We start from the raw sequence: 14,797 nt of genomic DNA, 5'->3' as shown, positions 1-14,797 counted from the left end.
GAGGGACTTTTCTATTTTTCGTTCACCATCACAGCTGTCATTGTCAGATGATCTTCTCTTAAACTTTAAAAGCAAATATGAATGCAAACATAAAGAGTAACCATTGAGGTCCTTGGAAGACCAAGAGTTTGCAATTGTCTATAGTGTCATTACACACAAACAGAGAGAAATTATCAAGGAAACAGAAGCTTATTCTTTGAAGTTTGCTCTTAAAGACAAAGCGTATCTGAGGATGGGCATGTTGGAGTCTTTATGAGATCACATGGTACAGAGTGAGTGCTTCGGGTCCATGAAAGTTGCCCATGTTAGATCAACATCACAAGACCAGTGCCAACTCAAAGAGCCAGAGTCAAAGTGGCCTGTTATTAGCCCCAAGCATGAAGCTCTCTCAGAACAAAAACAAAACCCCGTCCACATCCTCCGCTCATGCATTTTTCATCACACCCAGATACTGAGCCCTTTCAGAAATAAATATCAATTATTGAAATTGTTAATTAGACGCCGCGTAATTGGAGAAGATACACATGAATAAGTAACTTTGACCATTAATTATTGATTTAAAAAATTTGAAGCCCAGCAGGGAAAGCATTTGAGTGCCTTAAGATCAAGCTAAACAAGTAATATGAGTTTTGGCCTTGAGTAATGTTCAATTAAAGGAGTGCAGTGATTTGCCGATCGTGTTATTTTTACATCCTCGAACAACAATGCCCAGTGGACAGAAAAACGTCAACAGGGTTCAGCAGGGGAACGGTTGTGCCGAGTTCTCAGGGCACCGATGGTTAGAGATGACAGAGGATGTCCAGAGACGAAACTGTGAGGTTGTTTAAGCAGATGTGAGGCAGTGGTTTATGATATTAATTAAATTAGTTGAGGAATTTGACTGTGATTCACAGACATTTAGTGTAAATAGATCAATTTTAAGGGAGATTAGAATAAGGATGGAGGAGCTATAGTGTACGGACAAGTATTTGTGTGTTCATGGATAAAAAAAGAAAAATAATGAGATGGATTCTAGGTGCCCTTGTCCTGTCTGATACCTTTAGAGATGTCAGGGAAAAATCTCATAGAATGGCTTAACTTTATTAACAATTAATCAGATTTGATATTATTTATGGCAGGTGTGAATTTAGATCCAAAAGTTGCAACAAACAAACTTTCCCATTTGGTTTCCTTTGTTTCTTTTTCTTTGGTTGTCTGGTGAGTTGTCCACACGTTCCAGTAAAGCTGGGGAAAGTTTTGAAATCACTGCACATGAAAATCTGCTGATTTGCTTGTTATACAATCATATAAACACTTTAAGGAGACAAAACCAAAGCTATGACTCATTGTTTAAATTATCTCACTGCTATTAAAACGTGATTTATTTTTTATTTCTTTTCAAAATACATCACAGGGTTTTGTGCTGAAAACACTGAATGTATACACTCACACCTAAACTGCGTGAGCTGGAGCTGCAGCTAACTTTGATTCATCAGATTGGGTAAGATAAAACACAATGCACCAAAGAGCTAATCCTCATTGTCCCTGCATTGTTCCTTCTCTACCTCCAGTCATGATGTTTTCAATCGCTTCGCACATAAAAAGGCCAAAAAAAGTGAGATCCGAGTTTCCTCCTCTTCTTCATCTCTGAACCCTTTGGACTTATGACAGGAAGCTGATTGAAGGGTAAGTAGTGCATTTTGGAGAATGAATTCTTTAGATGATAGAAAAGAGAGAAAGATGGGGGTAGAAACAGAAGAAACCCAGAACATAAGTCTGTGATTCCATTATTAGTCTCAGTTCTCCTCGTCTCTCTTTTCATTTCTGATGGCTGGATAATTAAACCTCTGTAGTATTGTCTTCCATCTTCCTTTGCCCCACTTCCAGCAACGCAAATTTCCCTATGGGCAACTTTAAAAAGGCCCCCTTTTAGACATCTGTTTTTCTGATCAGCATGACGTCTCTCCCCCCTCCTTCGCGTTAATTTGTGTTCTTTGTAAAAGTAGAAAGACTGGAGCCAGGACAGCAATGAGCATACATGTAAAAATCCTCAACACTTCAACAGCAGGAACAAAAGGAAATCAAAGAAAGTAGGAAAAAGAAACCCCAAATATTCCTCCTCAACTTTTTTTTTTATTCTACATTACTCTCATTAAAGAACCAAAAACCAAACCTTAAACGTGCATCGCGGAGACATCACAAAGGAGCTCAGAAGCCGAAGCATTACAGAGCTTCACTTAACAGCAGTCTCATTCAGCCCTGCAGCTTTAGAGAGGAAGGCTTGTCAGTTAGCCTTCCCAGCTCTGACAGAGGCTCTGGGCACCGCGAGGAACAAGCAGGAAAGCAGCAAAACATTCAAAAATGAGCACAGCTGGCAACAACAAATAAATAAAAAATATAAATGTGAAAAAAATCCACGAATATTTGTCCTTGTCACAGTATTTCGTTAAAAAAAAAAGACATGTAAAAACAATCAGTTTGCACAGTTTATTTCAGATTTTTCATACCTGAAATTATCTGGTGTCTAATTTTTCCAAAATTGCTTACAAAAATTCACAGATCTGAATTTTTAAGCTGGATACGAAGCAAGTGGTGAAAGAATATTTGCATGGAAAAGTGTAGTTGAAACCAATTTTCAGAGTCTGAAAATTAAACCAGACAAAATGCTTCCCTGTTTGATTCACTTTATTACTGTCTTTTTCGATTAAGAATAAATATATATATATAAATAAACAAAGCAAAGTATCATCAGCTATATTTAAATGTATTTAATGATTTTACCAAGTGGAAGAACATAATAAAGGGAATTGGCCCAGGCACTGAACCTTGTGGCACTCCAAAAATAACCCTGTTTATTCTTCATTGAGGCACTTTGGTAATTTAGCCTGCTGCTAAATTGTCATGGAATCAACGGAAAAAATAAAACATTTATAAACTCTGCCCTTGAATGAGAATTACCGGTATGTGAACAAAAAATGAATATAACAGTTTTGGTGAAGCAGCTCATAAAACATCAATTAGAGCTTTTGAGACAGGACACAAAAACGAAGCTAACATAAACGCTAGTTGCTGTCCGGTTAAATTCTGCTCAACAGGGATGTTTTCATGGAGATACTTCATGCTGCCACTCTCAGAGAAATCAGCCACTGTGTGACCATCGCCTCTCAGGATCCACTTGGTGGTGAGGAGTCCCTCAAGGCCCACAGGGCCCCGGGCGTGAATACGGGCCGTGCTAATGCCGACCTCTGCTCCTGTACAGCAAAACAAACACAACGGCAACAAAACAAACTGTACTGATGGAACGACAGCTGCAGGAGGAAATGTTCACTTTTTGTCAATGCTTTGCAGTTTTAAATATTAGGTCACTGATCTGCTCTTTGCCAGTTTAACCCTTCCAGTCCGAACGTGTCGGCGACGATCCAGCCAAATTTGCAGTACCGTAATTCCGCCACACGTTGCGCTATCTGAAATATTCCAATGGTTTCTGAGAGGGGAGACTTTCCAGCCAATATCGAGTTATTACGGTAATTTCACTCCCGCTGTAGCAGGGAGTGAAATTAATCTGAGGAGCTCTCTTTTAATAGACGGTAAATTGTGAAAATAACTTGCCTGATATTGAAAGTTCCTGTTGTTATGGAGAAATGGGCAAATATATTTAGTCAGAGGACATTTGAAGAACTGTGTACAATTAAAAAAAAGCAAAAAATATCCAGGCGGAGATTTGAAACTTGCGTCAGAAATGATTAAAAAACCAAATGTACAAAAACACATTTCAAAGTCAACATGGAAAGGCAATGTCTTCAGGAGCTAGTACAACCTTTCACATCAGTTATAAGTAAAAAGTTTTCTTTAATATTTAGGTTTTTCTTGATAGTTTTTATAACATAGGAGTACAGTTGGGTTTTATCATCACTTGTTTTATTTCCATTATGTTCTCCACAAATTATATTTTTAAAAAAGGCTCAAGTCAGGTTCTGATTTGGCAGTTTTAAGCGAATTACCACTTAAATTCATGGCAATTTGAGGTTTAAGTGAGAACAAAACAATTCTTAAACTACAATTCGTAAGCATCTGATGTCTAACTAAAAAAAAATGTTTAAACAGTTTAACAAAGTGCTGAAAATTATTGCAGACCGACAGTTCTGCAATTCTAATACAAATAAACCATCTTTCCCACAATTCAAAACAAACCTTCAGATTGAATTTGTAAAAGATTAAAAGTTACCAACCGAGTCCAAAGCGATATCCATCAGCAAAACGAGAGCTAGCATTCCAGAAAACACAAGCGCTGTCCAGCTGCTGCAGGAACCGCTCAGCCGTCTCTTCTGGAAAAAAAAAAAAGAACATTTGCTGAAACAACCCTACTTCCTGGATTTCAACGTCTAATCAGAAGATATCACACATATTTCAGGTAAAACACTGAATTCACTAACATGCATAAAGCTACATTTCATCGTATCACGAGAATCACGAAAAGTAAAAAACTATGGACAATAACGAAAAGTAGACCCGACGGCTGCAGAAAATTAGGTTTTAACACAGAAAGCTCATTTTGGTGAAAGCAAGCAGCAAAAACTGTAGAACTGAATAAAATTTGAAATAGTACTTAAAGCTAACTTAACTGTAAATTTGCCATAAGCATCTCATGACAGTGACATAAATGACTGATTTGATCCAGCTAACCTTTTAGACATCCATTCTTCATGAGTTTATTATAGCATAAGTGCATCTTAATAAATTTGAATATTCTTAAAATACGTTTTTACAGTAACTAAATTAAAGTTAGTATATTACATACACACAGAGTGATGTAGTTTGTTTATGTCTAATAAACTAAATTACTCAACTTACATTCCTGTTGTTGTTGTTAAAGAAGGTGACTGGTCATTGAGTTTGGCATTTAAGCATAGAAATAGGAAGTTTAGTGGAAGGAAGAAGTGTGCACAGGCAACAGTAACAACCACAACCATAAGAGTAATGTTTTGGAATAGAAAGGTGAAAAAGAGGTGCTACTGCTGTTACTCAGCAAACAATTTGGAAATCAGAGTCCAACAAATTGGAGGAGATATGACGATGCACAGAATCCAATTTGTTTTAGGTCCAGTGTGAAGTTTCAGGAATCAGTGATGACATACACTGTACAGTTCCTGGGTGTACTGTTCAAAAGAGAACTATTCTCACATAAAAAATATATTTATTTTATTGGTTTTATGTGTTTTTCTAGATTTATCAGTAAGTAAGTTTGGGTTTTCATTAGCTGAGATGCAGAATTATATTAAAAAAAATGAACAGAAATAAACATTTAAAATATACAATTCTTAGTAACAAATCAATATATGAATATGAATTTGAAGTTTTTACTGGAAGTCTAATTTATCATCTTTATACTGAAAGCAATGAAGTAAGTTTCAGTTGGAGTGCAGAATCTTTTTTGGCCACTAGATGGCAGCAATTCATCCTCCTCTCCATCAGTTGATCATCAAAGTAGAAATGTTTGTTGATACTAAAAGAAAAATAGAGCTGCTTTTGTTAAAACCAACTAAAATATTCACATAAGAATATCCGATGTTGGACCCACACAGTGAATGTGTGCATTCATCCTAACAAGAGACAATCACTGCTCATTAAGTGACATGTAAGGGAGAGTTTATTCATTAGCTAGAAAGTAATATTCCCTTCTTGAAGAGCTAGTGTAGCTTTACGCAGTCAGGTTGACGTAAAATGCACGTAACAGTAAAATCACTGCTCCACTCACTGTTTTCTGTGACGATAACATCAGTGTGGGAGCTTCCGTACTTGTGTATATGCTCCACAGCCTCCTGCAGGCCGTCCACCACCTCCAAGCAACACTCCAAGTCACTGTACTCGGTGCGTAGGGAGCTGGCTTCTGACGGACTGAAGGTCAGGTAGGAAGCAAAGCGTGGGCCTGAATGAATCTTCACCTGATAAAACCACACAAAACGTTACACAGTTAGTTTTTGATAAATTTTGGAATAAAGTAGGTTAAAAAAATCAGGATATGCTACATTTATATTGCAAATGTGAGCTACGTTGAACATAAAAACCAGAAGCACAAATGTCTAGAGACTGATTTTACTTATTCATCAAATATTTAAACATGAATTGTTCCCATCCACATATGAAAAGTTCTTTGAATTTGATTTCTGACTAAAGACCCTCTCTATTTGCAAATATAAAAACACACACACTTAAGGGAGATTTAATGGAATATATGTGTATCTTTATCTTTACAATACCCTCCAACAAAATCCTCAACTTTTAATGTAAGTATATTTACTAAGTGGGGGGAAAAAAGCTGGTCAAAAATACATGTTTTTTCCAAAATCACCAATTTTAAATGCTCCTCTTTGGATTGTCCTGAGTCGTAAGCTATGATTTCTTCAGTTCACCCCACAGGTTCTCCACAGGATGTATAATATTTCTCTTACCTGTTCATTGCGCAGTATTTCAATTATCTTGTCAAACATTGGAGTCCTGAGGATTTCTCGGTGAATTAGCAAAGTTTCCATTGAATTGCATGCAGCTGGGTAGTCACACTTGGAGTCTCTCACTGATCGGGAAAAACAGACGGGAAAACTGCATTTCAGGTGCACTAAACTCTGAATCTACTACTCCTGAGTAACGTTAGAAACAGTATTAGTTTGTGAAAATAAAAAGGGAACATGCACATGAACTTCAGACTTTGTGAGCTGGATTTACAGACCGATTTTTATGACTTTATCAACATTAGCGTCTGCATCAACGTAGACGTGGCAGATTCCCTCGCTGTGGCCCAGGACTGGGATGCCCTTGGCTGCTCGCTGAATGTCCCGCACTAGCTGTGACGAACCTCGGGGGATGATCAAGTCAATCGTCTTGTCCAGTCGGCAAAGATCCTCTACTTCCTCATGAGTGTTCACCTGGAAAGAAGCACCAGAAGATGAACGTTTATAGTGCCATGCAAATGTTTTCCAACTCCTCTGTTTTAAAATGTCGTCAGATTACGCTACAGAACAAAAGAGTCGTATCTCATCATCATATCTCAATGAAGCAGAATATTTTTAACTAATGAAAATCTAAAAACTGTGTATTCCTTTTGTTTTCAGCTACACTGATACCCCTAAATAAAATCCAGAAGTAATCTAGTTAGCAAAAAGACCATCGCAGATGTTCTCTGAAGGCTTCAGAGGTTTACAGGAGAACATTAGTGAACAAACGGCATCATTGCCACCAAGAAACACAGCAGACAGGGCAGGGATGAAGTTGTGGATTAGGTTACAAAACAATAACCATGCAGCATGTAACTGGAGCAAAAATCGGTTCTACAAAGTAATGACTGAAGAAGGCTGAACACAAATGCATGAACAAAAAGTTCAGATTTTTAGCCACTGAATATGGCAGACATGGACCCATAAATCCCTCTCCTCTACATATAATGACTGCACAGGGTTTATACACGCCATTAATAGATGAATAGAAACAGTTTTACCATCTGTACCGCCTCTCTGACTCCATGCAGAGAAAGGGCTTCCTGAGTGAGCTGGTGCAGGACACGGTTGGTGTTGGCAGCTTCTTTGCCGCCCTTCAGCAGAAGAGCATTCCCACTGGCTACTGCCAGAGCAGATACCTTGATAAAGAAAAAAGGTGCAACATTCCAAACACAGGCCTTTGTCGCTTTGAAAATATCAGAATACAGTTCAGATTGCTCGCTTGCAACAGAGAACCAAGTCTGGACCTCACGCCTTTTTTGTCTTTCCACATTGTTTCATAAGACACTCAACTTTGTCCTATAACTTTACCTGTGGCAGGCAGTCAGGACGGGCTTCAAAGATGACCAGAAGAACCCCGATGGGAACTGTGACCTGCTCCAGCTCTAAACCGGGAGCCACCCTGGTTCTTCGCACCACACGCCCAACGCTGTCCTGAGCCGCCGTGGCGATCTGACGCAGACCGACGGCTAAACTACTTAGTTTAGCCGATGACAGGCTGAGACGCTTCAACATGGCTGGAGGCAAACGTCCTGGAAAAACGTCAAATCATGGGGAAAAAGGAAACTGTGGTGAGATTAGGTATGTTGTTGAAGTTGCTGAAGTTTTTCAAATTTTTGCGTCAAAATTAAATGTTGAATTTGGCGGCTTTATGGCACAATACAGACACTTTGGCTGACAAACAGAATGTTTTATGCACAATATGCCACCGAAATACCCTGGATTTTACCAGGATCAAACCTGCTAGAAACTCAAGATCTGTTTTTTTTGAAAGATTTCTTCTTTTCTGGTATAAAATCCAACAAATCAAACCATGTTTTTTCACAGAGCTGCTACGACACTGTTGCCCACTGAAACCCAAAGTGAAAGTGCAGCTACATTGATGTTTCAGTCGATTCCTGTACTGATAATTTTACCAAACTGAACTGAAAAAGGCTTGAAAGAGCTGGTTCAGTTTTCAACCGTAGAGTCACTGTACTACTTTAAACCAGCTTCATCAGTTAGAAAACTGAAATAACAGATGTAGTATGCTCACATAAATAGATATAAAGCACTACAGGCATGTTGTCCTGTTGGTAGGTGCAAAAAAAATATAAAATAAATGCAGAAAAAAAACAGAAGGACCTGACAAATTTGATGAAAACCTGTTGATGACTCTAAATTAGTATATCTAGAATTATTTTGGTCAGCAAAAAGAACAAATATGTAGAGACTTAAAGTTTTACTTTAATGTGAGCTCTTGGTCGGCACTAAATGGAAAACTCTGGTCCTGTTACCTGCGCTGACAGCCATCTCCATGTCCATCTTGTTTGCAGCCAGAATTTCATCTTTCTTTTCCGTCAGCAGCTCTGCTAGATGGCAGATGATCTTGCTTCTCTGACATTGCAGATAACAAAACACAGACAGAGTACAGGCTCAGCATGGGGCAGATCTGTCTGCTAAAGTTCAGAGTTTCTCTGTAGCTGACAAGGTAGGAAAGCAAGTAAAATTACAAATAATGAAGGTTTACAACCCGCAAAGTGGCACATAGAAACAACAAGATGACATGTTGTGATTGAGATCCGTTCATCACCTGGTCTGGATGAAGAGATGCCAGGATTCGTCCTGAGTTTCTGGCCATTTCTGTTTGCTCCTCCACAGACGGACCTGGAACCGAGAACAGAGTCCAGGATGAGACAGACTGACAGTCATGTAAAATCTCTGATCTGATACCGGGATGCACCAACAAATCTGCCAGAAACTGGAGTCCATTTTCTTGTTGTCATTTCTGATTGGTAACTGGCAGGTCAAATGCTGAAATATAACTTTTTTTTTTTGTATTCACTTTTGGATCAAAACTAGGAATCCCAATTTCCTACAAGTTCATGGATATGTGCTGCATTGCACAAAAGAGGTAAATATTTTTAACGCAACAAACTAAGCATTTATTTACTCTTTTATTGGAAAAATGAAACTAGAATCAACAGATCGGACCTCAAAGAAAACCAGGTATTGGCTTGGAAAAGATCTTATTCAAACACACCAGCAGGTTTGACCTCAGAGAAGAAGGTTCCCACTTTCTTCCCCTCGACTATGTCAGTGATTACTTGGCCGGTTACTTTGGGGTTTGTGCCGTTTGCAATGACCACTGAGGTGCCTCCTTGCAGCGCCCAAAGAGCTGCCTTAACCTGCAACACAGTTACACAAATGCTAAAAGAGTTTTACTTTCTCATAAGAAAGATAAAAACGAGTTAGATAAAACGCGATAAATTAAGAGCACCTTTGGTATTAACCATGTGATCTTTTCAGCACCACACTTTTTTTTCCTTGTTTGAAATGCAACTGGTCACTTAAAGTCCTCATAGAAAAAAAACAATACTTTTAGCATTTCCATTTTCTCATAAGCAGAAATAACCTGCCAATAATTTTATGTGTACAAATGATGGAGAGACTTGTAACAAACCTTGGCCTCCATGCCTCCAATCCCAACTCTGGACTTTGTCCCGTAGGTGATGGACTGCTGGTCTCCAGGGTAGAAAATGTCTAGGAGTTTAGCATCGTCTGTTCCAGGTGGGCTATTGAACAGCCCTGAAAAACAAACAATCTAATTCAAACTGTACTCTTCCAAACCAATGAATCTGAAACAGTCAGAGCTCAGAGCTGCCATTTCAATCCAGGGGGTAAATAAAGTTTCAGTAGAGACATTTTACCAGAAAAGATGGATTTTATTGAGAGGCATAAGGGTAAAAGGGAAGAATATGAATGCATATCACACTAGTAAACCACGTTCACTTAACAACTCTGCAATACTTTCTAACCCCAATAGCTTATATTGAAGTGTGAAGTTTTATAAATACTTCTATGTGCATTTTTTACACCAATGTGAACTTTAGAGCTCACTATTAGAATTGGAAGACATTTAAATTAATTAAAAAAAAAATTACTTAGCTTTTATCCAGAGCAGCATTTAAAAGATTTCTAAGGCATTAAATGAGGCTTTAAAGATGATCTATGCATTCATGTGGGACAACCAATCAGAACAAAAGAGGATTAAAATCCCAATTCTAATGTATCATCAAGGTGAATAGAAAATAGAAAATTCTGATTTGTATTTGCTGCTTCCAAATGACAGAGTTGCAAAGTCAGACTGTGTTATTATTTAACTACAACCCCAAATTGTGGCGGAGACGTTCATACCTTCAACGTCAGACAGCGCTATGAGCAGGTCAGCCTTCATCTCCACGGCCAGCCGCGCTGCCAGACTGTCGTTGTCCTTAATGCTGATAACCTGGAGAACCAGAATCATCTAGATTCAACTTTCTAGTGAATTTCAAAGTTGAATCTAGACTCATCTGAGAGTCTAGATTATTTCTAGACTCTCAGATGTTTTCTGAGAATCTAGAAATAATCTAACAAACAATAAGAAGCACAGCACACGCTAATAAAGATGAGTAACTAAGACTAAAGTAATCTTTTCATTGGAGTAGCAGAATTTTGTAATGAAAACAATCCAACCTTAAATTAAGTTTGACTCTAGAAGCAAACTTTAAATTAAATTAATCAGGGACAGTTAGCCCAAATTAAGACAGAAACGGTTGGCCAGACACAAAATCTTCCATCATAGATATGTATATGTAAATATATACACATACAGCAGGGTTTCCCCCAGTGTATTAAACTAATAATTGACACTTAAACTAATAACTGATTCATTTTCCATCTGTATTATGGTAACAGATGGTTGCATTTCCATTGGTCGCCCCATGCTGCCTGTACATTTACCCCCTGCAGGTCACTGTTGGGTTCTGGTGGAGGTACCACTGCATCATTGGTGTTGATGATGGGAACGATGTTCATGTGCAGCAGCTCCTGCAATGTGCTGTTGAGGTTCTGCCTCTTCTCATCATCGTGGAAATCCAGATTCGTCACAAGAACCTGAGGAAACAAAAAGGATTTAAGAGAAAGAAAGGGTAAAGAAAATAAAAGTTCTTAAATGTTTGACCCAACTAATTAAGTTTATATGAGTACCTGTGCAGTGCATGTGCTGTACTGAGTGAACATGGCTTCATACAGAGCCATCAGCCCACTCTGTCCAGCCGCAGCGCAGGCTCGGGCCTCCAGAGCTGGGACAAACTGCAACCAAAATGACACCCATCTTGTAAAAGCAAGAATTAGTGTGCAAAGTTCATTTTATTGTAGATTTATGGGTGAATTTTTCTGCCATAATTCGAGAAGACACATTTTCAGTCTGAAAGCTGGATTTCATATCTTTTGTTCTCAAAACTTTTAATACTTGTGCTTATATTTTCAGTTTGAAAGCAGGACTTCATGCCTTTCTTCTCAAAACTAGTAGTACTTGTACTCAAAACTTCTGCTCTCTTTCAAATATTCACTGTGCTTTCTCAAACTTTTCTCCTTATGCTCAAAACTTGTCAAATCTCCGCTTGCTAACCTCTCTGCTCGCTTGCAAATCATTTTCTGCTCGCACTTGGAACGAAAAAGCACCGTCTCCTGGCAACCTCTCAGCCAATAGAACGAAAGTGTTACACTGGGTGCGTTTGTTTCCTTCTAGAGGGTGAGCCTGTGTGGCTACTATCGATCTGCGCTGCCCGCTGAATGCAGGGAGAAACAAAAACCTCAGCTTTCTTTGCATTACATCCCAGTTTTAAACTTTAACACGGTCCAAAACATTCCTAGTCTTTCCTTTACCATCTCTTTATGTTGACTGTTTCCTGAATGTAGTGCCTGTCGGACGCTTTGAGACAGAAGGATCTCATGTCTTAACCTCTGCTTGCCAAAAGCCACGGCTCCACTGGTGACGATCATCATCTCCCTGCCCTGATTCTGCAGCATGGCCACCTGAACAGCAATACAACCAGTTAAAAATACAACTGATACCTTCCATCTAACAATATATATCGTTAGATGGAAGGTATTAATTGTATCAAAATATGATATAAGGTATCAATATATGTTTTGGATGAAAAAAAAGACAATAAAGTGAATTTTATGCTGATTTTATAGTACAAAAATGTAACTTTAGTAACTGGAGACTCACCTGCTCCACAATTGAAGCCAGTCGCCCAAGAGCCAGACCACATTCATCGTCACGGGTGACCACAGCGCTTCCTAGTTTAACCACAATCCTCTTGGCCTTACGCAGTTTGCCGCGATGTGCAAACGAGCTGCCATGAACTCTATTACTGAATTCTGTAAATAATAAGGAAATCTGAGATTTTCAGATCAGACATACAAACATTTTTGCTTATTTATTGAATTTTATCAATGATGATGGCGTGAAGCTTAGCTCTCTGCTAGTATTTTAGCTGCCTTGTTCCATAATATCACCATTAATGACAAGTTGAAAGACCTGGTTTTATTAAGATACTAATTTAAAACTAAAAAAAAAAAACCTTAAAGTTACCAATTTATCACTAAAGTTACTTTACTTCACTCTGTAAAAAGTGAATACTTTACTGGATAGTATCGCTCTTTTCTATAAATGAGGCTAGGAGAGTGAAGGTCTTGTTTTAAATCTTTTTGTATCCGAGGGAAACTGGGAATAATGGCCTTGCGACTGCCACATCAGCAGTGCAAGCAGACAGAAAGCCTTTGCTGACACCACACATCTTTCTGCACCAATGAGGTGCCTGAGTGGACGAGGGACAAACCCAGGGCACATTTTATCAGAAATCTTTCTGTGGACACAAAAACCTTAAGAGCTTTTATAAAAGTGCATGATTTAAATGTAACTGCACCAGTCTGTTTATCCATTTTCATAAAAAAAGACGTGTTTTCTAATCTTCTAGTTTAACATCACTTAGTATTTCTTCCAGAAAATGTCAGTATATTCTGAAATATGTACATTACACAATATCCTTTTACAGACTAATGTTGAACTTTTTAGAATTTAAATACTGAAAATACACTGCTAAAACCTTTTAGACTGCAACTGATAAGTTCAAGATCATCATTTTATATAAAATTTCTTAAGCCAACAATATCTGACAAACTAGAAACCAAACTTAATAAATCGGATTTATTAAGTAATTATTTAAAATAGCTGTTTTCTTTTTGTTTGTGTTTTATCTGATTGTTGTTGTCCCATTTTGCTGTGATAATGTTCACACATATTTAACAGATGATTGCAACATTAGGTAAAGAAGTGCAGTCTTGCCTTGAGTCAGATGTTTGGTGAGAAACTGGAATCTCTGTGGTGAGATTTTTGAGCACAGTTTCAGCTTTTGTAGCAGCATGTTCAGCTTCCCTTTTATCTGAGAAATAAACAGATATACAGCAATTTAAAATAAGAAATCATATAATGAAAATTAATAAAAAATGTGTTTATTAAAAATGAAGATGTAATCAATGATGTGACACATTAAACTTTAAAGACTTGTTTTATGAATAAAGTGCAAATAAGTAAGGATTTTTTCTTACTTTAAACCTCTGAAGTTCCACTATAGAAATTGTGTTCCTGTTGTAGTTTCTATAAAACCTTCTTCATCTTCTTTAACCATTTATTTCTCTCTCCATGACTGACAGTGATGAGTGAGCAGCAGAGCAGAGCGCCACATGTCAGTGACTCCTCCCTATAACAATCCGAGCTGCTGATTTATGGAGCTAAAACGGTCTCATAATTAGCTCCATAGATATCCGATACGTATCTGATTCAAATGTGACCGAACGTCCAGGTCGAATTCATCCGATTTGAACGTCACTGATACTCGACAGACGTCACTATTCTGCGTCCTAATACGCGCAAGCGGAAATAAAAACAACAACCACGGCAGACTATAATGAGGATTAAGATGTTAATATGCTGGCTCCGGTTGGACAATAACCTCAAAATCGCAAGCTATGCTCCACTGTTAGCATCCACGTTTACTTCCGCAAACATTCTTCTTTATGCCGGTTGGCAAATCACTGAGCACCCTATGTGTGACGTTATTGCGCCCTCTACTGCGCATGCGGGACACTTTCAGGTCGTTTGCAGTTCACACTGGCGATCACATACAGGTCGAACATATTTGGAAGTGTGAAAAAAAATCGGAACTGGGTCATTTCAGGCTGCAGTGTGAACATTGCCTAACCGTTTAGAAAATATTTTTTACAGGTTTTAACCCCGTTTATTGGAAATGAATGATGATGTTATCATCATTCATAATTTCTATGTAATCAGTAATTATGTTTTATTAACAAGGTAAAAAGAGCAGGAATGTATTTTAAAAAACCAAAGGAGAAAAAAGCAGCATATTGAAAAACACCCAGATAAAAGAAAAACAATATTTTAGGGTACTCTCGGAAACAGAAAGCAGAGCAACTGAATGTTGTGTGTTTATGTAACTGGA

The 14,797-nt window shown here is 38.1% G+C and overlaps 1 protein-coding gene across 1 annotated transcript; it reads right to left on the bottom strand.

The window, feature by feature from the left end:
- Positions 1-2,733: 2,733 nt before the first annotated feature.
- Positions 2,734-12,666, bottom strand: aldh18a1 (aldehyde dehydrogenase 18 family, member A1). Its single transcript, XM_007558224.2, has 16 exons — positions 12,505-12,666; positions 12,156-12,305; positions 11,475-11,579; positions 11,229-11,381; positions 10,644-10,734; positions 9,910-10,034; positions 9,490-9,634; positions 9,040-9,113; positions 8,744-8,843; positions 7,779-7,999; positions 7,469-7,606; positions 6,704-6,899; positions 6,429-6,550; positions 5,735-5,921; positions 4,209-4,304; positions 2,734-3,230 (listed from the first exon to the last, which is right to left on the bottom strand). Exons 2-16 carry the CDS (start codon positions 12,297-12,299, stop codon positions 2,983-2,985), a joined length of 2,145 nt encoding a protein of 714 aa, XP_007558286.1. The 5' UTR covers positions 12,300-12,305; positions 12,505-12,666; the 3' UTR covers positions 2,734-2,982.
- Positions 12,667-14,797: the final 2,131 nt, after the last annotated feature.

The sequence above is a fragment of the Poecilia formosa genome, unplaced genomic scaffold (assembly GCF_000485575.1).
Source record: "Poecilia formosa unplaced genomic scaffold, Poecilia_formosa-5.1.2 Scaffold95, whole genome shotgun sequence".
Classification (NCBI taxonomy): Eukaryota; Metazoa; Chordata; class Actinopteri; order Cyprinodontiformes; family Poeciliidae; genus Poecilia; species Poecilia formosa.
This window is presented reverse-complemented; position numbering and strand designations above follow the sequence as displayed.

Bases quoted from the DNA above. Each gene is read 5' to 3' on its own strand.
- aldh18a1 (XM_007558224.2), bottom strand. From the start codon at position 12,299: ATGCTGCAGAATCAGGGCAGGGAGATGATGATCGTCACCAGTGGAGCC. The intron at 7,607-7,778 runs GTAAAGTTATAG...TTCTTTATCAAG, and splicing joins GTCCTGACTGCCTGCCACAG to GTATCTGCTCTGGCAGTAGC. The intron at 3,231-4,208 runs GTTGGTAACTTT...TTTGCTGTACAG, and splicing joins TGGATATCGCTTTGGACTCG to GAGCAGAGGTCGGCATTAGC.